The 25,317-nt window shown below is 45.2% G+C and overlaps 1 protein-coding gene across 1 annotated transcript in view; it reads left to right on the plus strand.

The window, feature by feature from the left end:
- Positions 1 to 25,317, plus strand: part of LOC139057269 (phosrestin-2-like) — a 789,714-nt gene that overhangs the window by 669,116 nt on the left and 95,281 nt on the right. The window contains exon 6 of the mRNA XM_070535167.1: positions 19,111 to 19,351. Within this exon, the coding sequence (XP_070391268.1) occupies positions 19,111 to 19,351 (241 nt within the window). The remainder of the gene's footprint in view (positions 1 to 19,110; positions 19,352 to 25,317) is intronic.

The following is a 25,317-nucleotide window of genomic DNA, read 5'->3' on the forward strand; positions in this document are numbered from 1 at the left end:
CCCTACACTACCAATATTCAAAAAATGGCCGCAGTCTTTCTTCAGTAGAGAGTTATAAATACTTGGGTGTCATGATCACGCCTGATCTCAGGTGGAACACACATATCAACTACATAGAAAAAAAGGCCATGCAGAAGCTTGGGTATCTGAAACGTTCCCTACGTCAGTCGACAGAAGAAATAAAGTTACTGGCATATAAAACATTTATTAGGCCGATTCTTGAATATGCTTCCGTCTTATGGGACCCATTTACTGAATTAAATATAAGTAAACACGAAAGTGTCCAAAGGAAATCAATAAGATTCGTCTTTAATTCATACAGCTGGCACACATCTCCGACTCAGCTGCTAGAAAAAGCTAATTTAGAAACACTTCAACTAAGACGCCATCGTGATAGGTTGAAATATATGTATTTAATATATCATGATAATTTGCGTATCAATAAGGAATTGTACATTCAACAGGTGACTCGTCGTTCCACACGAGGAAATCACTCGAAAAAGTTCAAAGAATTCGCCTGCAGAACCGATTGCTTCAGTAATTCATTTTTTCCTCGAACTATTCGAGAATGGAACCGTCTCAGAGCACACATTGTCGAGAAACCCACCATGCAGTCATTCTTAAGTGCCTTGTAATTCCATCAGCCTTCAATTTTCAGCAACACTTATCTCGCGACATATGCTATGGTTCTCCCGCAAAATGCTTCGATAAGTGATGAATTACAGCAGTTTGTCATATCGAGCGACGCGCATGTGCAGCTTGAATGGTCCGTGTTCTGATTTATTCCTTCCTTGTCAAGCACGCTGTCAATATATGATTGTACAATTTTTACATCTGTAGCACGGGTATGTATGCAAGCGACGTGCAAACTATCGATCTTTCGCTACTTTTCAGTGCGTAGTGCGAGCCTTGTGTAATGTGTTCTTGTCTTGTTATTTTTGATCATTTTTTCATATGTTCTGTCCACTCCTGCCTACGACCTTCTCTGAAGGCTGGCAGTATTTCCCAAATAAATAAATAATTAGATAATTAGTCTTAACTAAATAATCAACTTCTCTAAAATTATGATTAGATGAAAATAGTCAATGAGAAAGTTATAGAGCAACATGAAAAACTCCCGCTACAGCTTTCTGTTGCTCGATACGTGCTACATAAAAGTGTTTTTCCTGAGCGGGAAAGAAGCCCCCAACTACACGCAATATTGCCGCGCGACTAGCCGCTCGCAGCACTTTAGATCTCGCGGCGCTGTAGATGTACCCGATCGGCTACTCTGCCCAGAGGAAAACGAATGGGAGAGAAAGAATTGATGAGAGATAACAATGATAAAGGGAAGGAAGTGTGTAAATTGGAGTGCACCACGCTGCAGCATCTCTAAAGCCATATATTGAGTCCAGTGGCTCGCAAAATGCTAGAGCTATACCCATATATATATTTTTTTTATTGCGATGAAGGCTTGCCCTTAAGGCATAATTCTTGGAGCGTATATGTGTATTATATGTGTGCTGTGAGGCCTGTGTTGTGTATGAATTGAAGCAGTGTTTTGTGAAATCTGTTGTCATGTATCCAGCGGTCATAGCTGGTTGTCACACTGTAGCGGAGGCCGGCTTGCAGTAGGAGACGCGAGCGTTCCGATTGTAAACCCGCACATGTCCATATTAGGTGGTATGCATCTGATTCCACAACAGGAACGGAGCAGTATGGACATGTAGCACCCAGTGGTAAATGCGACCAGTTCCACCTTGAGACAACAGCCGGTGTAAGGGCCACCCCTGCCCGAAGCCTCCTAAGCACTACTTCCTCCGCCCTAGTAAGGTGAAGGGGAAGGGAGCAGACACACGGTGGGATACGCGCGTGTGTCGTGCCGGAGAACATTTTTACGGGCTCGCAGTGAGTTACGGGGTTGGGGTGGGAGGGGAATAGGTGGAGGATCAGGATTAGGAGGGCAGTGTGCCTGCTGGTCAGCAGCAATGTTGTGAGGGTTCGCTGAATGGCCTTGAACCCAGTGTACCTTGACGCAAGTAGCTGTCTTACTATTCATAGTGTGTATTCTCTCGCAGATTTCCATCCCCTTATCAACCTTCTTGAGTTCCTGAATAGCCGCTAAAGAATCCGTGAAGATATCTAGTTTCTTCATGGTAGGCAGCTTAGATGTCGCATCTTGCACAGCGTCGTGGATGGCTTGAAGTTCCATTACTAGAGCGCTGGCTTCCGTAGATAAATAGCGCTGGTGGCCGCTGATGAAATTATGCGTAGTACTCAGGAATGATGTCCTTCCGCCGTCTGGGAGAATGGCAGCATCCGTATAGACTTTGCAGGTGTTAACGCATGATGCATCGATGATGTTGTGTTCGTCAATAGTACCTGTTGTATCGCTGCGTCGTAACTTCGTTGGCTTATTAGTTGTGATGCTGGTGAATTCCCTGGGAGGCATTGGGTAGGGCTGATTGTCAATCCGAGAGCCGCGGTGAAAATGAGCATGCAACGCAGCGACAGCCGGAATAAGTTGCTTTTTTATTTCACGTGCTTTTTCACGTTGCAAAATTAGCTCTGCAATTGTGTTGAGCTGGGCATGTTCCTGTAAGGTTGGTATCGGAGTGATGCGGGGCAGTGCTGTGATTGTGCGCATAGCATCGCGATTAATCGTCTCCAACTGTGCCAGCTGTGCCAAAGTCAGCCGTTGAAATTGTGCCTGGTATAAAATTCGTGGCTGCAAGACTGCACGCACCAACCGTCGAGCTACGTCAGTACGAGCTCCAGCTGCTTTTGCTGCAATGCGACGAATAAGGTGAAGTGTTTTTGTCGAACTCTGTCTGGTTTTACGGAGCCAGTGTGCACCACTGCCGGATTGGTGAATATCGAGACCCAGTATGCGGACTTCAGAAGCCTCAAGGATTGTCAGTGCGCCGAGTCTAAATGTAAAGGGGTGCTGCGTGATTCTCGTGCGTCCTTTCTTGTTGGCCACCACAACATAGCTTGATTTTTGGGCGGAAATGTCCAATCCTGCTTCCCGAGCGTAGTTGTTCAGCACATCAAGGGCTTCTTGAAGCTGTTGAGTTTGTCTAGATATATCTTTATGCACGGACCACAAAGTGACGTCATCCGCATAGATTAAGAACCTCACATCTGGAATCCGATGTAGTTGCCAGGCTAGAGGTATTAGAGCAACGTTGAAGAGAAGAGGAGCCAGAACCGAACCTTGTGGGACTCCTCTGTTCGATGTGAAGTATCCTTCTTGCCTTCCATCTACTCTAATCGCAAATGTGCGATTCTGAAGGAATGAGTAGATGAATCTTATCACCCGCGGTGGAAGTCCCAGGTCGAAGAGGTTGGCTATAATGGTTTCATGGTCTATATTGTCATAAGCTTTCGTTATGTCTGTTGCTACTACCGTGCGCACAGCGTGACTGTGTGGAGAAACCTGTAAAACATCGTCTGATAACATAGAAAGTCCGTCTTCAGTTCCCAAGTAAGAACGGAATCCAATTTGAGCAGGATGATATTTATCGTGGCGTTCAAGCCACCAGGAAACTCGTGTGGCCAGCGTCTTTTCAGCGAGTTTGCAGACAGTTGAGGTTAGTGAAATTGGGCGTAAAGACTGCAGGCTATTTGGAGACTTTCCTGGTTTCGGAATCGCGACAATTGAATGCTTCCAATCAGGTGGAACGTTTCCAGTCTCCCATACTTTATTAATAGCCTGAAGAAGTGCGTCGAGAGCTGCTCCTTCCATGTTTTTGAAAACCTCATAAGGAATACCATCGGGACCAGGTGTTGTTCGTTGCTTCGAAGTTTCAATCGCCGCTATTAGTTCGACCATGCTGAAAGGGCTGGAGATATCGGATTGGGAGGTTGTGTCAGACTCATCAATTTCGGGGCAGCTTATAGGTGACGCTTGATCGTATTTCGGGAAAAACGCTCTAGCAGCGTGTTCTGCAAATTGATGCGGCGAACTCTGCATCGCTAACCTAACGCTCGCTGCAGGGTCAGGTTATATATATAACCACGGCTACGTTTTCGCGTCAGGTATAGGACCAAAAGAGTCGCAGTTTCGCCCTAAAAGCGAAGCATTGATAGTGATAACAATGTATTGGTCAACTACACGAAGTAAGGTTTGTAGTTTTATTGGCCATATAAGTTGGAGCAAACATTCGCTTACTGATTAAATTAACAAGCGTGGTGTCACGAGCGCACAGATAAGCATCAACAGATCTTACTCAATGAACATGAACACTAGTTGTCGCAACGATGGCGTGATGAAGAGCGCAAAAAAATGGGAGCAAATGCGTCTGCTGCATCTCGCTTCAACGCGTCTCCTAACGTGAGATTACGCGGGCTCCAGCAGGTGGGAAGAAAATGCACATATAATCACCAGCCATCTCGGCTCGCCCAACTTTGCACCCGCCGGACATTACCTCCAAGATAGTGCGCGGACGGTGTACGCGCTCAACCACGTGGTCAACCATTAGCAGCACCGGCCGGGCTACCGGACGAGACGCGCGCTCACCTTCCCTCCCATCCCCGCCTTGCTGGCGCTTTATCACGTGACCTCCAACATTTGGCGCGCATGCCATCCTTCTCAGCTCACCCTCACATGCTGTCCCTCAGCAGCACCCACTGCATACGGCACGCAGGGAGCGGTAGGATCCTATCTTACGTGGACTTTATACAAAGCCTCACGGTGACACCGACGGAGACAATTTGCATAGAGTGTCCATAAAATTGCTAAGGCAATAAAAATAGTGATCAGATAGTTGTCGCCTATAGAAGTGTGCAGTCAAAGGGGGCAAGCTTTTACAATGCTAGCACGTACGCGGGAGTAATGTGTTTCACTCACCTGACAGTGCTCATAATTCGGGCCAATGTCACTGCAACCAATGAGGTGTGCATAAAGCCTTATAAACGTGACAGCGAGCCGAATCCAATGCACCGTACTTGTCTGATTGCGTTTGAGCTTGTCAGGCAGGCGGAATTTAATATCTGGGTCCCAGCCATGCAAAAGCGTATGGCGTCGATCTGGTCGGGGCAGTGGTCACACGTAGTGTCTCCTATGACGCAACGAAGCAGGGGATTCGTATCCGATCACGAAAACGCAAATACGTGCTTCAGAAGCATCGTTCCATTACGCTATCTTTGCTTTAGCGCCTGCTTGCTCATTTTCGATCATACACGCCAAAATGCGTATAGACGAATCCAATGAAAGTGAAATTATGACCACTTTGGGTAACGCCGAGAACCTCTATAATTTGTAAAGCTAAAATAGAATGCAGGTCTTGTATAATGTATCACCAACAGATCTAAATGCGCGGAATAAGGTATCATCATCATCATCATCATCAGCCTAATTACGCCCACTGCAGGGCAAAGGCCTCTCCCATACTTCTCCAACTACCCCGGTCATGTAATAATTGTGGCCATGTTGTCCCTGCAAACGTCTTAATGTCATCCGCCCACCTAACTTTCTGCCGCCCCCTGCTATGCTTCCCTTCCCTTGGAATCCAGTCCGTAACCATTAATGACCATCGGTTATCTTCCCTCCTCATTACATGTCCGGCCCATGCCCATTTCGTTTTCTTGATTTCAACTGAGATGTCATTTACCCGCGTTTGTTGCCTCACCCAATCTGCTATTTTCTTATCCCTTAACGTTACACCTATCATTCTTCTTTCCATAGCTCGTTGCGTCGTCCTCAATTTCAGCAGAACCGTTATCGTAAGCCTCCAGGATTCTGCCCCATATTTGAGTACTGGTAACACACAGCTGTTATACGCTTTCCTTTTGAGGGATAGTGGCAACCTGCTGTTCATGATTTGAGAATGCCTGCCAAACGTATCCCAGCCCATTCTTATTCTTCTGGTTATTTCAGTCTCATGATCCGGATCCGTGGTCACTACCTGCCTTAAGTAGATGTATTCCCTTACAACTTCCAGTGACTCGCTACCTATCGTAAACTGCTGTTCTCTTCCGGGACTATTAAACATTACTTTAGTTTTCTGCAGATTAATTTTCAGACCCACCCTTCTGCTTTGCCTCTCCAGGTCAGTGAGCATGCATTGCAATTGGTCTCCTGAGTTACTAAGCAAGGCAATATCATCAGCGAATCGCAAGTTGCTAAGGTATTCTCCATCAAATTTATCCCCCATTCTTCCCACTCCAGGTCTCTGAATACCTCCTGTAAACATGCTGTGAACAGTATTGGAGAGATCCTATCTCCCTGTCTTACGCCTTTCTTTATTGGGATTTTGTGGAGGACTACGGTGGCTGTGGAGCCGCTATAGATGTCTTCCAGTATTTTTACATATGGCTCATCTACACCCTGATTCCGTAATGCCTCCATGACTGCTGAGGTTTCGAATGAATCAAACGCTTTCTCGTAATCAATGAAAGCTATATATAAGGGTTGGTTATATTCTGCACATTTCTCTATCACTTGATTGATAGTGTGAATATGGTCTATTGTTGAGTAGCCTTTACGGAATCCTACCTGGTCCTTTGGTTGACAGAAGTCTAAGGTGTTGGTGATTCTATTTGCGATTACCCTAGTAAATACTTTGTAGGCAACGGACAGTAAGCTGATCGGTCTATAATTTTTCAAGTCTTTGGCGTCCCCTTTCTTATGGATTAGGATTATGTTAGCGTTCTTCCAAGATTCCGGTACGCTCGAGGTTATGAGGCATTGCGTATACAGGGTGGCCAGTTTCTGTAGAACAATCTGACCACCATCCTTCACCAAATCTGCTGTTACCTGATCCTCCCCAGCTGCCCTCCCCCTTTGCATAGCTCCTAAGGCTTTCTTTACTTCTTCTGGCGTTACCTGTGGGATTTCGAATTCCTCTAGGCTATTCTCTCTTCCACGATCGTCGTGGGTGCCACTGGTACTATATAAATCTCTGTAGAACTCCTCAGCCACTTGAACTATCTCATCCATGTTGGTAACGATATTGCCGGCTTTGTCTCTCAACGCACACATCTGATTCTTGCCTATTCCTAGTTTCTTCTTCACTGTTTTTAGGCTTCCTCCGTTCCTGAGAGCCTGTTCAATTCTATCCATATTATAGTTCCTGATGTCCGCTGTCTTACGCTTGTTGATTAACTTAGAAAGTTCTGCCAGTTGTATTCTAGCTGTAGGGTTAGAGGCTTTCATACATTGGCGTTCCTTGATCAGATCTTTCGTCTCCTGCGATAGCTTACTGGTTTCCTGTCTAACGGCGTTACCGCCGACTTCTATTGCGTACTCCTTAATGATGCCCATGAGATTGTCGTTCATTGCTTCAACACTAAGGTCCTCTTCCTGAGTTAAAGCCGAATACCTGTTCTGTAGCTTGATCCGGAATTCCTCTAGTTTCCCTCTTACCGCTAACTCATTGATTAGCTTCTTGTGTACCAGTTTCTTCCGTTCCCTCCTCAAGTCTAGGCTAATTCGAGTTCTTACCATCCTATGGTCACTGCAGCGTACCTTGCCGAGCACGCCTACATCTTGTATGATGCCAGGGTTCGCGCAGAGTATGAAGTCGATTTCATTTCTAGTCTCACAATTCGGACTCCTCCACGTCCACTTTCGGCTAACCCGCTTGCGGAAAAAGGTATTCATTATCCGCATATTATTCTGTTCTGCAAACTCTACTGATAACTCTCCTCTGCTATTCCTAGAGCCGATGCTATATTCCCCCACTGACTTGTCTCCAGCCTGCTTCTTGCCTACACTGGCATTGAAGTCGCCCATCAGTATAGTGTATTTTGTTTTGACTTTACCCATCGCCGATTCCACGTCTTCATAAAAGCTTTCGACTTCCTGGTCATCATGACTGCATGTAGGGGCATAGACTTGTACCACCTTCACTTTGTACCTCTTATTCTTAAGTTTCACAACAGGACCTGCCACCCTCTCGTTAATGCTATAGAAATCCTGTATGTTACCAGCTATTTCCCTATTAATCAGGAATCCGACTCCTAGTTCTCGTCCTTCCGCTAAGCCCCGGTAGCACAGTACGTGCCCGCTTTTTAGCACTGTATATGCTTCTTTTGTCCTCCTAACCTCACTGAGCTCTATTATATCCCATTTACTACCCTCTAATTCCTCCAATAACACTGCTAGACTCGCCTCACTAGATAACGTTCTAACGTTAAACGTTGCCAGGTTCAGATTCCAAAAAAAGGTATAGTAATACATAAGTATGCGTAAACAATGTGCCACTTGCTCATTTCCATGCAGCCCGGTGTCATTGTCCATTATGAAATTCTATCCGACCAGTATAAGCCCTTGCCAACCTTCATCGGTCGTTATTAACCTTATCGGACTCGACCCAAGCCTTATCAAAACGTACCGGTCGGTATCAACGTTATCGCAATCGATCCAATCCTTATGAAACATTTTCCGTCCTTATCAACCTTGCCTGGCATGAAGTGACCCTTATCAACTCTGATCAGTCCTTATCAACCTTATCGGACTTGATCCGATCCTTATCAACCCTTGTCGATGCTTATTAACCTTATTAGATTTCTCCGACAAATGTGAGCCCTTATCGCTCTTTAGCAGCTTATCCATCCGCGTCGAACCATTATCAACCGCGATAAGCCCCATCTAACCCCTCTTCACTCCTCATCACCTTTATGAACTCACTGACTGCTCATTGACCACCGCCAACGTTGTTCCTTTCTAATTTATTCTGTTTTATATATTAATATTCTTATAGCGATTCGGCATACGTGACAGACAGACGAACGAACAGGTTTTCTCGTTGGGTAGGCATAGAAATGCTTACGCATTTACTACAATACAAGCTAAGACACAATACGGCCGTATAGCCAGCCACCGACGTCCAAACCTTGAAGTGCATCAAGGCACGCATAATGCGATACGTTCGTCGCATGCGCCATAAATGTCCAGGAAAACAGGAAAACAGTTTCATGGGGGCGTGGCCCGGCAGTTGTGATTTTTTTTCCCATGGCAGTCAAGGCAACGTTGCCTGAATTGGTCAGTAGGTATAATTCATGGTGATATTAGTCTGATTTGAACGAAAGAGATCACTCGGCTTTGTAGGTCATGGTTCGCAGAGAGAAAGAGAGGAAAGGCAGGAAGGTTAACCAGATGCCAGTTTCCGGTTTGCTGCCATGCACTGGGGTGGGGGAAATAGGGGTTGGAAAGCAGGCAAAGAGAAAAAGAAAAAGAACAGAAACAGATAAAAGGAAAGGCGTTTCACCAGAATGTCGTTATCTAGGGATACAGTTTAACTACTTGTTGAATGGATGGCACTCGGAAAACCAGGTAAATGACTTGGACAACTCAGCCTGCATGAAAACTGGTAAAAATTGTTGGACTAAAAATTTTAAATGCTTAGTGCGTTCGGAAGTGTTAAGTATGTTAAGGGAAAACTCGCAAAAATTGACGCTGACCGATGTGTAGGCAACACGAGATGAGGTTGGGCTCAAGGTGCCGCTACATGCAGAAACCCATAAAAAATGCACTCGCCGTGCAGGAGAAGCAAGCATGGAAAAATGGCGAAAACGGACCGCAAGGAGGAGAACATTTTAACATGAGCTGAGGAGAGGACATAGCTCCACTCTTACTGTGCCCAGCGCCCAGGCATTCCATCAACGTCAGGAAGACACCGTCGCTTCGAAAATCGAATATTCGCCGAGGATGCGTCAGCTATATTACTCATCAAAGAGCACGCTAGAAGATTAGATTAACCTGAAAAGGGCAAAGCGATCAATAAAAAAAAGTTACATTATGACAACCTCTTCGCAGTAGTCTCGATGTGCCGTATTTAGTAGAAAAATCTTTAAGCGGATGAGATTGACTGGCAGCATTCGTTACTTCTTTCTTGAGCTTTAGTATTGCCATTCGCTGCATACTCCGCTTCAAAAAGCTGCGTATCGTCGTGCTGTCATGGAGTGATGCGCAATGTAAATTATGAGTTACACGGAGCTTACACGATTGAGCGAGTTAGGCAAGTTACACAAAGTGTCAACGTGTCTCCCTGGCGCTCTTTTTGCGACTAGGTATACGGGCCACGTCAGCCGACATTGCGGCCAATTTTTATGATCTTCCTTCCCAGTTTTACTTTTCAAAACTGTGGTCCGCGTTGCCATTGCAGGAAATGGAGGCAAGTCCATAGCCTAGCCCCCAATTTCATCTTTAACCCTCAGAGATCCGAGATGAAAGGGGGGGGGGGGGGGGCGTCCATTCGGCCCTTTCCATGGTTGTCGCACTCTGACAACGCCTGTAATGTGTGCTAAAGCTATAGCAAAAGTTGTGCAGGCAAAGCGAATACCCGTTGTCAACTCCAGAATTTCCTTGCAACACTGCCCAAATAAACAAAGATAGCTATGACATCCAGGTTCATGGAGGCTCTTTCGCTTGGCGCTGTGCTCACGCGTTTCTCGTTCGTACATGGCGTCGAATCAAGGCGTTTCGTCAAAGCCGAAAGGGTCCTTGCTACCTATTACCTTATTTTGATCGGTCTCAGTTTTAGCGACGAAACCGCGCAAATCGTTGCGCTGTGCGTGCCATCCTGCTTGCCCAGCCAGCCACATCAGATTTTTTTTTAAGACAAAGACCCTTCCAAGCAAGCCGGAGGTAAAAAACAAACAAAAAAACAATGGAGGTGTTTGTGCGCAGTGGACCTCCAAAAGGTGCAAGCACTTGTTCGCTGCGTTGCTCCACTGGTACAGGTACGATACTCGACTGTTTTCGACCTTCATAGGCAACACCGCACTGCGACTCATGTTGTAGTATATCACATATAGCGTTTCACAATATATAGACAGTAACGTATGTCTTGCTTTTAGAAGCTAAATACAGATAACCTGCACAATTAGATTTCGTAAGTCACATTCAGCATCACAAAGAAGATGGACTCTGAACCCTTGCGGTTATAATGGAAACATTTAAGACCCATGACTGCGTACTAAGAGATTTATGATCTATAGCGCCTCGCGCGCTACATTTTACATTTAATGCATGTCTTCCTGAGCAGCTGTGTTATTTGTGCTCGTCTTCGAAACACTGGTAACGAGCATATACGAATCTCTCGTGGTGTTCCGCCGAGGAATGTCTCATGCCCCGTTCTGTTGGTTGTAGTCGCACGCTTATCAGAATGCCAATATATGCAGACGACATCTGTCTTTGGGTCTCAGGATATAGTCACACGCATCTGGAACGTATCGCCCAAATCTAAACTCATTTGTCTACACTTGTCTACACTTGTAAATAGCAACAAAGAAGTCGTTTTTATTCTTTTTTTTTCTGGGCTAAGACGGAAGGCTGTAAGGCTGTAGCTGAACTTGAGACGTCACTGAATTTGGCATGCTCCCGGTGTTGGCTTTCTGGAAGTCATCCTTGACAGCATAATCCTTTGACAAAATGCTGTGGACTATGCATCAAATAAACCGCTGCAGTGGTTTCATGCACTCCAGAGCACGTTGCTGGTATGGGCTTGAGCGATCACCCAAGCTGGAGGCTCAAACTATACACTGCTCTTGTGACAAGTCGGATAATTTACCAACTGCCGCTGACGTGCGCATCAGAGACCCAATGTGAACGCCTACATATTATACATAAGGAATGCATTCACTAGTCTTTGGACGTTCCTCAGTCAGCCTAAATCAAGAAATTGGTATGCGAGGCCCAAACTCTATCACTACATCTCCTGGCCTCCAGAGCCCTGTTGGTCCAGCTTCTGCAGCTGGACCTTAGTCCTTCCCTGGAAAAGCCCTTCTCAGAAGACTCAGCACTGGATCCCACTTCTATGCTGTACTAAATACTCTAGGAGTCATCAGCCTCAAGAGTCCAAAACGAAGGGAACAAATTAATCATCCTTGGATTCTCGAGGATGTCAGTGGCGGCCTTAATAGTCCTGGGTTGCAGTCCTAATGATCGGCACCTTCTTCAGAAGCCCGTTGCTTGGTGGTAAAGCACTTGTACGCAAATTATCCCAACCACCTCCATGTCTACAAGGACAGGTCAGTGAGCGTGGATCCTGATAGCTGTACGTTCTGCTCTTTGTGAACTGAAGAACGGACCCGCACAGAACGCCGTCATACTCTCCGACTTAAATCAGCAGTTCACGAACTATGTCGTGGCGTTCCTTCGGACAAATTATGGCAGAAGTGGTTGGCTTCATAAAAAAGGGATTATGATAACGTTGCATCGGATACCTTTGCATGTTGGTCTCACTGGCAACAAATGAACATATGTCCTCACCAATGAAGCGCTTTCTAGGTAGTCTACGGTGAGAGCTCAGGTGAGCCATCAGCTACCTAAAAAGCAAATAATTCGCTGTCACTTTTGTTCGATTTGGAAACCGCTGCACAAGTCTTGCGTCCCCAGTACAAAGGACGAGCGCCAGTCCTGTGTACTCGTCTCGTCCTTGTTTCTTTCGCGTTACTTTTTTTTCCTTCTCAGTTATGAACCAACTCGCCCAAGAAAAAAAAAAGATATGGAGAACTTATTCTGGCCCTGCAAGCGCTTCTGTTCTGAAAGGAGGAGGCTTCTGGACACTTTGAGAAGAGCGTATCCTCATGAACGTGTACAATGGTTAGCTTTCCCGTAAGAGTAGCGGATAGTTCGCAAGGCAGTGTCCCGCATTTTTCTCACATTTCTCCAGCAGATTAGCCTGATTGAATGATGGTGGCATATTTGACGCGGAAAGAACGCTGCGGTGAAGCAAATGCTTGCCAAGTCTACCAGTTTCACTTTGCCAGTAGCGTAGGCATCATCAGCCTCATCATCATCATCATCATCATCACCATCACCATCACCACCACCACCACCACCAAATTGATTTTACTACCCCCACCGCCTTCATCACCTACTCCGATGACTGGTACCGCATAAGAATAATCAGGAGCGCCTCCTCTTGTCTCGGCATAGCCATTTGCAAAAAAAAATGCCTTACAGAATTATTTGCTACGCAAATGTAGAATCATGAATAAATAAAGAACTGGTGTGCTGTGGCGAGCGTGCAACACAAAATTGGATGAGAATTGGTATATTTATTCCACAGCTCGCAAGCATTCGGAATGTCTTCTCTGGCAGAGTTTCCATGTCTGCTTTGAACTCCGCCATTACAGGTACACTTGACTGGAAAACGCACAAAAAGCAAGAGCTGGGCTATGAGCGGTACGGTAGTGGAAAGTTGGTGTTGAAATTAAATAACCGAGAGTTCTTTAAAACGTGCTCATATTCTAAGGTATTTCTTTTGCTCAGCCTGCGGTAGAATGCTACCGCAGGACTGCGAATTGAACCGGCAACCTCCAACTCTGCATATCTCATATTTACTGAGCCACCGTGGCAAGTACAAATATAATCCCAAGAAATTTCACCACATAAGCATAACGCACTCGCAAATTGACTGAGACAGCGCTTCGTCTCTCTCAGTCGCGTCCCGTTGTTCAGCGCTGTTAGTCGTTTTCTTTAGGCATGTACCAAGTAGCCCAAGTTAGCACGTTATTGAAAATTTACGCTTTATTTCTGCTTCTCTTTGTTTGTTTCTTTGTTACTTCGCTAAGGAAAACGTGAAGACCTGCCTTTCTCGATTTATAGCATTACTTGTTTACGTCAGTTCAATTAATCTTCAAAAATTATTAAGAACGCGTTTTACTTTCTTCGGCTGCCAGCAATTTGCAAAGCACATGCGTTTTGCCTTCGAAAATTTTCGCCCATTGCTTGAGCCTTATGACCATCCTGCGTGCAATGAGGGGCAGTTGCAGTTTTACTTTCGAAGCGTCATACAGCACCGGCATTCGTGACATTCTCATGTTTCTCTTCTCATTGATGACAAAGCCTCAGTCAGGGCTCCAACGTGATACGATAGCTAATTTTATTTCTCGACAAACATGTGTACAAACATAAGTGAAGCATTGTATGTTTTCTTTGTTTCGCATTCTTCTACGACGAGAAAAAGCTCTGGGCTGAACTTTTACTTGACGTATAATTTCAGACAAATGAAACAATTACAGGTGTATTCGTCGTACCATGTTTGCTGCTGTTCAATTTATTCTATATTTGTAGCAGCACTGACCCCGAATTGTAATCGATTACATGGCGGCTCTGTCGCCTGCTCGTCCGCCGCGAAAGATGAAATGACGGAACTAAATCACCACGACCTTAGAATTGGCGGTAAATCCGTGTGACCTTTACCTCGCAGTCCGATTTTTTATGACGGCTAGTTGAATGTCCGCATCTGGGCTGTAGCGTATATAAAATGGGAAGGACAAGGGGTAGGGCGACGCAGAAAAATGGGCGTGTACGATAACCATCCGTTTCATGGCGGCCGACTCCCTGGGCTATTGCAGATGGTGCGCATATACATTGAACAATAGCGTAATTTTGCAATCAAGATGTAAAAAAAATGTTTAAATGAAAAAGGCGTTTTTCCGACCCGAATCTTCCTTTAAAGGAAGAGAAAATGAGCCGTACATGTTGCTTTGGAAGCCTGTAGGGCGTCATTAGTGCACAACAGTATACTTAAGATGGGGCATAAAGAAAACTTGTTTTCGCCAGGGTCAAACAAATAATCGACAGAAGCACATTACCTTCAGTTCGCACAGACGGACCAGTTTTGACAGCCGCCGTACCAAAAGCTTAATTAAGTACCCACACCGAGTGAGAGGGCGAAGAGGCTGGTCCGAGCAAAGAGAAGGTGCAACGCCTCCCGAACTAAGTAAAAAGCGGAGCAAGAAACTGGAGCTCGACTCTCTGAGAATGTTTTTATAGTGCATATTTAGACTGACTGTTTGTTTTTGTCCAATACTCGTATTTTCTTTATTTGTTTATCTTGTCGTCTTGAGCTAGGTCACTGAGTGGACCACCCTACTTGGCTCTACTTGAAGGCCCTGCCATCAATATTTTTATACTTGCTTCATTTCGTTTTCTTTTTTTCTTTTTTTGCTCTGAGAAAATGCTCTTTTCGCAGCCGTGTTATTGGTGCAAAATAGGAGAGCGTTATTATATCTAAAATGCTTCTGTGGGTGCCCACTTCTTGCCCGGAGATAAGTTAGGCTGCACAGTGTCCCTTCGCACGATACTGATAAATTGCACATCCTCTTCTTTCTTGCTCCCTTTTGTGTGTGTGCGTGTGTGTGTGTGTGTGTGTGTGTGTGTGTGTGTGTGTGTGTGTGTGTGTGTGTGTGTGTGTGTGTGTCTGTGTGTGTGTGTGTGCGCACGCATGCGTGTGTGTGCGTGTGTGTGCTTGCGTGCGTGCGTGTGTGCGTGCGTGTATGCGGGTACATGTGTGGATAGTATACCTGCAGTACTTTTATTTAACGTTAGCAAAATTTTGAAAAATAGCCTTTGGCAGAATGCACAATTTAGTCATTGAGCTTCATTACTCGATGGGGTGTACATTACTTCCGGAAGAAATAAAGATACATGACCAAATAATTAACAACATTGTACTAATCAACTTTCTATCTAGTCACTTTGGCGCAACATATTGGAATTCACGTATTGAAGCCAGTTATTTCACAAGGCATATTCACGTAGAACAAGCTTTTAAACTAGCACCAGTTTTGAGATAAGCGCTGTCAAACTAGCAGAAGAAATGCACTGTTGCTCCACTTATTTTATACGAAACCGCACTTTTTTATATTGAAGCTCAAAAATAAATGGCACACTAATGCATTTCGTCGTATACCTTGAGAGTGCATATCTCGAAACTGGTGTCACTTCAGAATTCGTTTCAAGGGAATATGACTTGCGAACCCATCGACTAAACAATTCGTAAATCACAATATGTGCCGTAAATTAGTTACTTCAGAAGCTGTTAGCGAAATTTTGATAATTAGTCGAAAACGCGTTTTGAGCTCTCGTGAAAATAATGACCACCTTTAAAGATAATCGTGCTCGGGAAGCAGAATTGTGCTACATGCCACAGGTGATTTTTGAAAATTCTGTTAACGATAAAAAGTACATCCTGCAAAGGTATACGCCGGCTCCGAATGCAAATGCCAACAGAGTGGCTTATATGCTAATCGACAAAGCATAGTGCCATAAGCGCCACCACCTTTTTTCGTAGCAATAAGGAAACATAGATTCTTGCGTAAAACCTGCACATATAACCTTGAATCATAAATGTCTGTACACCACACCAAGCTCTGAATGGAATATCCCATTGCACCCTGCAGATTTATTTTGCTTGATTTTCTTTGATTTGGTAATTCAGTATGTGCCACTGGGTCTGCGTCTGTTTTTGGCCAATCTTTCAGAATATGCATTGTTCCGCTGTGAGACAAGAGGCGTAGGATTGTTAAATGTGTTCAGATATGTGTCGTACCCCCCCCCCCCCCCCCCGCTAGATGAAGCAGCACCACGGTCGACCACCACCGCCTGCGTCGTGATTCTCTGTGCACACGCCTGTCGCCACCGTTTCGATGGGCGGGAAATGCAAAAACGCTCGTGTGCCGCACATTGGGCGCACCTTAAAGAACCATATGTGGTCAAAATTAATCCGGTGCCCCGCACTACGATGTGCCTCGGGCTCATATCATAGTTTTCACGCGTAAAACCCCAGAATTTAAAGTTGCTTGCGCAAGCCCGCGCTCGGCGTTCAATACAAGCGGCATTTCTGTTCTCGGACCTTCACAGGAATAAAAAAACACAGCAGACTTCAGCGATTCCTGCGGGTCTGAACTCAATTACTGCGACAGCAGCCATTCTCCTATTTCATTTTCGCTTTCATTTTCGATTTCTATTAAATTGTCGCTTTCCTGATTTTTTCTCAAATAATTGCAGTCATCCACTACGGAGGACTGGACAAGAACCCATCGTTTACAGTGGCGATTTGATAGGAGCTTTGGCCTGCGGTCGTATATAAAAATGTGCTAACTTAAAGTAGGAATTTAAACAAAAAAACTGCAGATCCAACGAACATAATGGAATCTATGCGACGCTAAGCTTTAGTAAAGTGGTTAATTAAAATATTTACACCTCAGGGCTGTGTGGGGAATTTTGTTTAGTTTGATCACAAATGCAACGTGTAATGTCATGTAGTTGTTTACGTTCATCCATCACAAAGGTCATGACTTTACTCTCATCCACTTACAATCGATGCATGAGGAGCGTCGTTTGTTCGCGTCGATCTCTGCAGCGGTGCATCAGCGTATGAGTCGAAGCCCACGTCAGCAGCCAATCGCTTTAGCCGCCGTCGCAAAGAGAAGTCCATCGTCGCAATGAGCAAAACAACCGAGCCGAACAGCCACTCCATGGCGGGGCGAAGTACGCGTCAGCCGTGGAAAAAACTCTACTTAGCTTCGTCCAACTACTAGCCATCGCAGAACTACTTTGAACGCATCAAACGCCGGAGCTAGAGCGATAGTCCGCTGCAGCCATGTAAGCTCTGTAGATCAACTCAACCGTAAGGTGAACAGCTAAAGCCTCTGGTTCTCCTAAAAGTGGCGAAAGGCTTTGATCTCGGCACCGTGCTACGTGTGGGTTGGACGATAGCTTCAGGGCGCCTCCTTTTTCGGTTCAAGAGCAGCCGGCAGACGGCGCGCGCCTCGCTTCCCCAGTGTGGGAGAGGGGGAAAGAAAGGCAGGGATATTAACCAGAAATGAGATCACGCGCGTGCGTGATGTCACCGCGTATTTCCATCCTGGCAACCTGGCTAACATGCCCGCCTTTCCTTTTCTCCCTCTCTTTGTCATGATAACTCCAATCACCCCTTCTGCTCAGATCTTATACCTTCAAACTATCAGGGGATGCTTAAAGTCGCATGGCATTTACATTGAATAATGTGATTTTTTCTCTGAAATACACACGTCTAGGGGGGTGCGAATATTCGGCACTTTCGTATAACGAATTGAATAAGACACTATTCGATTCGGTCTTTGAACCGAGTAGTCACTATTCGCAACTTGAGAATAAACATAAAATTTGAGAAAAAGTACGGTAAATTTTCGCCTCCGTGGGCACAGTATAGACATAAAACATGAGAACTTGAGTAGTTGAGCAGGCTATGTCACTTAGGTATCCGTACTTTATAGGCTGTACAGCGATCAATCGCACTCTCTGAGGAGCCCTGTGCATGCGAAGAAACTGTTTATTTGCTTTTAATGCTCCATTTGTGCTTTTAAGAAACAACCATTCATAACGTACTATGTAATGACATAAACTTGCTGATTTTAAGAATACTGGGACACGAACACCGTTCTATAATAATTGTGGTACCGGCTGTTCACTACTCAAAACTATTAGATATTCGATTCAATTCGCTTCTGAAATTATTCGATTCGTATTCGATTCGGTCTCAAAAATCACTGTTCACACACCCGTAATGCGTAAGCATTCTTTAGCGAGTACCCCGGCAAAATCTGTCTGTTATGCGAAAAGTGTAGTCTTGTATCTGCACAAATGTGCGTAATTTGTACAGTTAGTACATTTAATTGTTATAATAGTGTAAATATAGATCATTGGTAGCTTTATAAGGGATTAGGAGCAATTGAAAAAAAAAGCTGCTCTGAGATAAGTTTCTTAGCAAAATCGTGTCCGTAACGCAAAACGCGAAACACCTTACTCATAGGAAGCTCCATAGAAAATTCATGGGTAAGCTTATAGTAGAGGTGGGCCAATTGAAATTTGGGAGTGGGCCAACTTGAAATTTGAAGGTTGGCCTACTTAAATTTGAGTGTGGGCCAGCTTAAATTAGGGGTGGGCCAACTGAAAAGCAATCGAACCAACAAATGCTTATGCATTTGTAACTGATTTTAAGAATTTTTGTATAATTTTGTTTATAAACAACACTTCATAACGAACTATGCAATGACAGAAACTTGCTAACTTTAAGAATACTAAGATGTGAACATATTATAACTACTGTGATAACGGCTGTTCATTATTCGAAAACTATTTGACATTCGATTTGTTACTGGCACCTTCGATTCGTATTCGATTCGGCCTCAAAAATCACTATGCGTACGCCCATACAGACGTCAATGGACATCTAGCTGATTAATATTGCTGGTTGTTTACGTCTACACTCATACGGTATGCGCACTCTTCAGTGTGGGCTTTACCTGCATTTCTGTTGCAGCGAAGTCATTTCTCCCTATAGTACATTACCTGCGTAAGCACTGTGAGTTAGACAGAGGATTAAATAATGTGTTTGTGGAATGCAGGGTGTACAAGAAGCAGAGTCCCAACAGCCGGCTGACTCTGTACCTGAGCACGCGCGAGTTCGTGCATGCATCAAGCCGGACCAGCGTGAGCCCCATAGATGGCGTGGTGCTAGTGGACCCGACCTACCTCAAGGATCGGCGCGTCTACGCCATGGTGCTGCTCACTTTCCGCTACGGACGCGAGGATGAGGAGGTCATGGGACTCAAGTTCTTTACCGAGGCCATCTTGGACTTCAAGCAGGTATCGGTGTCAATGCCCCAGCAACACATTGAACCTTTCCTTCAAATTTCTCTGAGAGTTGCCGTTTCACAGAACCTCGAGATTCAACACCTCCCCCTCCACTCCACACGCCCCCTTTCTGTGATGTTTCAGTGATGCATCGAGCGATGCACACATAACGTGTTACCTAAGTACTGCAGTCCAGCGAAGATAACACGCGTAGCAAAAAAGATAAAGAAGAACATACTGAACTATTACATAAACAAACATCTGTAAGTATCGACATCTGTGAGGCTAACATCTTGAACTCGAAATCGAGATACAATGCAAAAGAGTGCGCATTTGGGCTGGTTGGTTCATGATTACGAGCAATAAAAACAGCGCTAAATGACGGGACGAGCGAATGCATTGTGCTCACAGGCGACGTAAATTTAACAGTAAGCAGGCGAACGAGTTAGGTTATGTATATTGTATATTTACCAAGCTCTAAATGCTCATAGCAAGCGTCAGGGTAGATTTCAGCCAGATGTTGCAGAGTCTTGCGGAGTCATGCCGTTTCCGTGGGGCATTTACACTGTTCGTCACTGGACATCAGGTGAAAAGCTAAGCAAATTCTGCGTGCGCTCTCAGTCGAGCAAACAATCAAACAATGCAGCGATCAATTTGTAGCCCGGCGCTTCATCGACTGAGCCACGAGCTCATCAGCGCCAAGCCCAGGCAACATCGAACGCTGGGCCAATATTGTTTCTACGGTGGCACACGATGGCCCTCGAATGACCCAGCGATGCCAGCATAACAACAATGGTAGTGGCATTCTATGAAGACTCCAACAATGGCCCACCGTTGCCACTGAAATTACGTTATTTGCACTGCAAGACAACGCGAACGGAACATTGGGCGAGCTTATCCGCAGCATTGATAATATTGGTTGTAGAACGGCAAGAAGCAGTACGTATTGTCAAGTCAATCTCACCTGCTCTCCAATGTCGGGCAGCCGACGTTATATGCCCCAAAATATCGACCAATCATAAATATTGTCGCGACAGTGATGTTAACATTGGTTCGTACACGGGATACATCGGCAACAATGGTTTTTCAGCTTCTGACAACCATAAAGGGAATCCATTGGCGTACGACACCTCGACAGATGAAATACAGAGAAAAGAAAACCACAGCGTTCGTCCTGTGGCTTTCTTTTCTCGGTGTTTCGTCCGTAGCGCTGTCATATGCAAATGTAACTATACCAAATAGCCCAGCTTTCCACTTTGCTCATTAAGGAGAGCTTTAACTCAGGAGTTCCTACCCAAATAACTGAATATGGGGAAATCGCTTTCCTCGGCATCCAGCGCACCAAATTTGATGAGATTTGTTGCGTTTAAAGGGACTGACAACCGATTTTTAAGGACCCAGTTTTTTATGGCGCAACGAAACACCCATGCACGTTAGTGTTAAAACCTGCAGCGGTTACTTCCAAAAGCACCTGGATATTTCGTAAGCAGAATTTTTCCATCTAACCAAACTCTAAAAAAGGAAGAGTATATCCTCCAGCAACGCTAAGAAAGGAGAGCGATGCCGATAGCCCGCCTCCCAAATTGTTAAAGCTGACCATCCTTATGCTTTGACAAGAGCGAGTGCAACTGTGGTTAACCACCTATACCTTGACCTTTTCAAGCAGCTTTGAAAATAAAGAGCTGGTACAGTGCTTTTGGGTTTTTGTACAGGCATTTTTTATTCTTGTACTGCATTTATCCTCAAGTACATGCTTGCGTCATGGCTGGCTAGCCCCCGGCGTTGTCATTTTATCGATAGATGAGCAAGCCAACTCATCGAAAACGAAGGCTTATCTAACTTTTTGTAGCAAAAGGTGTACATTAATTAAATACTAATGAAAGGATCAGGAACCGCGTACACTAGTAGAAGGTCACGTGATAGGTCACTAAACTGATGGGTCAGTAAACTGACAGCTCAAATTACTGCCAACAAGGAGAGAGAGAGAGAGAATGAAACTTTTATTTGAAGTCGTGACTTGTCAGTCGAGGTACGTGGGAGGGTCCCTTATTCCAGGAACCCTCTGGCTTGGATCGCCCTCCGGGCCCGGGCGACTAGTTCGCGCTGGTCGACAACAAGGAGATATTTTTTTTTTATTTTCACCTTATTCGTGCTTCATACCCTCGAAGTGTGGTGTCGTAAGATCAGTGTAATTTGTATGCAGCTATTACCTGCGACTAGGCGGATAAGAGAACAAGGTGCATGATCCCTTTCGACGGTGGCACATATGTATATATATCGTAATGAGGAACAGCAACATTATTCGGCGGGCGCTTAAGACGAAACGAGCCGCGCGGCGCTACCAACTCGGCGTGTGCAACACACCAGCTGATGTTCTTGAGCTTCGACTGTCTTTTGTGGTCTTACAACCTCTTGTAAATAAATCGCAATATAATATTTATTCAAATATGTATATATGCGGAGTAAAATATTTATTCCAGCACTTTCATTTCTTTACTGAATATCATTGCTTGTTGATTAGAGGCACACTTCTTGGCAACAAACATTCTTATGCATACATGAAGAGCTTAAGACGTAGTAAATGACACAGCAAATGAAAAGGCTAGCAAGAAATATATGATTTGCCATTGTAGTTGGCTGCATGCCAGTATTGGGGATACACGCGATAGCCAACAATAGCTAAGAACAGCGTTGCCAGCGAATATCGCATATTGACACACCCAATGTCGGGCCACAAATTGTCCGGGAATAAATTACCGACGTTGGCCCGATGCAGTCCCAGACTAGGGCTTCCGAGATAGGGCCGGCATTTCTGGCACGTTCTGCCAACGTTGGGCCGTGCTTGCCCCAATGGCTGCCTGGGAAGTGGTGTTTCTAGCACGGTGCGCGGCACGTGTCCAATAGGAAAAATTTACGAGCTTTTGTAGTCCACGATGCTGATGACCACAACGCGAAAGGGATCGCCAACTCATGAGGAGGCAATTTCGTAAAAGAGCCAGTTACGTTCTCAAAACAACAGTGACTGCGATGGAGTGATCAAGCATCTAATAAAAAACTATCTGGTCGGTTGAAAGCACTCTGAAGGGACGTTTGTCACTGACAAAGCCATATTACATGTTTGGCATTTCGAGTATAGTAAAGCACTTTCGTTCGAGTGTTCAGTGTTTTGAATTCTGTGCAGGCCATATATGCTGAAATGAAAATATATGAAAATATATGAAAAGAGCGCCAAATGGAAAGAAGGTAAAAGTGCATAGTTTCTTTAGGGACCCCGAAATTTTGATCATTTAATTAGACTTCGTGACAAATTTTCCTAGTGGTGGTATCCGTCCCACAAACATTTATCCTGATCAGTACCTCAATCGTGCTGCTGAGGCACTGACAGTTCTCCTTAGAAACGCGATCCTGCGCCAGTCGACGCCGTGCTATAACACATGATATGGAAGAACAAAGTATTGTACGTTCATTTTATGAATCGCAGAATGTACAGCTACTTTAGGTTACGAAGTAGGCTGCCGATGGCTGCGAAGGATAAACACTTCAATTTCATGGTAATATGCACAGTTCAGATTTCTACGTGAGTGACTGCTCAGATAACATTAGCCACGCTGTCTCGATATGGAAATGCGGCTTGTTTCGTTGAAAGAGTGATGAGAACGAAGAAAATAAAAAAAAACAAAGAAACCAATATAGCTGCTTATGGTCAGCGACTTTGGAGAACACAAGCAAACTGCATCTCAGCTTAAGCACCGCAAGGGCCTACGCAGAAACTGCTTTAAGGCAGCCGCATGCATCGTGTTGTAATGTGCCTAGCTGAGTTCCTCTGCATAAGTACTGATGGCCTTTTCTTGTAAAACAAAAAAAAAAGCTATGCTGCGAAGAAACGTGTGAGTCCGCTGTAGGTTATTACGTATTCGACCGGTCGAGAGGCGCTATATGTAAGGCTAAGGAGCCACATAGATGAGCTGCCGCTGCAGTCATAGACGCAGCGTGAATATTCTATCCTGTCGATCGTGGCCGTAGCTGTTTATTTCATCCTGTGCATCTCGCACAACGAAGACACCTTTAACCTCCCTTACCGGTCTCAATGAGTTTATTTAGTTTGTTGAGTGTTGTGGTGCGTTTTGTGTATGTTGTGTATCTCTGACGTGCGCAGTGCTTATCATTCGTTTTTAGACCGCAGCCCTTAGGCGCTCGTTCCGTGGGCGTTGTCCCCCGTAACCGAGCGAACACAGCGAAGGATGAAAGCGAACGCGAAGTGCAGCAGTATAGATGAAAGACGGCGATAGAGAAAGAGCGCGAGGAGGAAAGGGAAGGAGGAGGGTGTAATAGCACCATGAGGGGGAAAGCGGAGGAAGAGGGTATGGCGAAAGCGTATGAAGAAAAACGTAGTACCGAGCAAGATGGCCTTTGCGGCGACGATGGCTACGAGATGGCGCCAGAGTAGCGCACGTCGTCTGTATGGAAGCAAAGCGCTGTATGAGTGAAAGTCTGTCTGCTGCTGCTGCTGTGAATCGCACCCACGCGTCATCCACGCGCCGCCTCTTTCAATACCCCGATTAGCGAGGCAGTCGCGCTACAGAGGCTAGAAGGTTTTCCTAGTGTCGTGAGCGGCCGCCATTACAAAGGGCCCCTGTGAAACCAGTTTGGATGCACTGCGTAGGGGGCGCTGCAGCTACCAGGCGAGTGGCTTTGGCCGCGCTGTTCTATGCGCGCCGTTCGCCCAGCCAGTTGGCAAGTGCGCGCGGGCTGGGATTTGTGCGTGATTTGTTTGTGCCTCTCGATGCACGTGTGATAATGACGACAAAAAAGGTCGCACGTGTTTCGTGCCACTCTGCAAAGGTGGCTACAAGACGTCGAAAGAAAAGAAAAAGTGTCGTTACACGCCCCGTCCGACTCATCGGTTGCAAGAATGGGCTCGAAACATAACGCGAGATGACAAGGCTCTCGACGAAACCTGTGGCGTGTGCTCAAGGCATTTCGACGAACGCTACGCTCAAAGGACGAGATAAATTGCTACTTTGTCCCGGCTGTTCGATTGAGCGTCTCTCACCTGGCCAACATACACAGTATGGAAAAGCGTACTTCTCGAAAACCTGCACTGTGACGACGTCCGACATGCAATACTTGCCTACGATGCAAATACTCAAGAAAGCTTATCTTGAACCAGTTCAGCAGGGAGCATAAGAAACGACTAGCAACTAATCCCTTGACTTATTCCGCCCTCCCCCCCCCCCAAAAAAAAAAACTTTCAATAAGACCGTCAAAGACCTCCGGGCACTCACGCAGTCCATGCCAACTATTGTGCTGCTTTCCGAAACCAGGCAAAGAGATTTTTCTTAAATCGTGTATAAACCAGTTAGGAATTTGTTTCCTTTGTTCTTTTTTGTCAAGTGAACATATTTGTCATGTGAACATTTTTTTTATTGTCGTATAGGAGATCCAGTTAGGATTCCCTGCTTTGTTTTTTTCTTTTCTTGGTCAAGTGAACATGTTTGTAGGTATTACACATAATTAATTAGATTGATTTGAATGTACAGTGTATGTACATTGCTGTATGAATTATAATCTTCCTGTAAAAAAAATTGTACTTCGCAACTTACCATGCCGAAACTGTGCCTGCGTGAATTCAGGGTGTCTAGGGCCTAGTCAGGTGACCACGTGTGTCACCTTTAGCCCTCTTCACCCGGAAAACTGTATATTGTCTAAATTTCAATAAAGTCAAAGTCAAAGGAGAAAATCGAAAGCCTTGTCCCAAAGCAGCGCCTTGGTGTGAAGGCATATGTTTCGAGGCAGCTTCCAGAAAGTCAACCCGGGGCATGCGGTTCTATCAGCTGTGGGTGTTGGAATGTATCCTCATGCGGATGAGGAGCCCACAGGTCCTGATCCGCATTTGCAAAGGATACGTCAGAAACATCGACATGACAGAACGGTTTGTAAAACTAATGGAAAGACTAATTTTTATAATGTCGTCTAGA

Source organism: Dermacentor albipictus, chromosome 1 (genome assembly GCF_038994185.2).
Source record: "Dermacentor albipictus isolate Rhodes 1998 colony chromosome 1, USDA_Dalb.pri_finalv2, whole genome shotgun sequence".
Lineage (NCBI taxonomy): Eukaryota > Metazoa > Arthropoda > Arachnida > Ixodida > Ixodidae > Dermacentor > Dermacentor albipictus.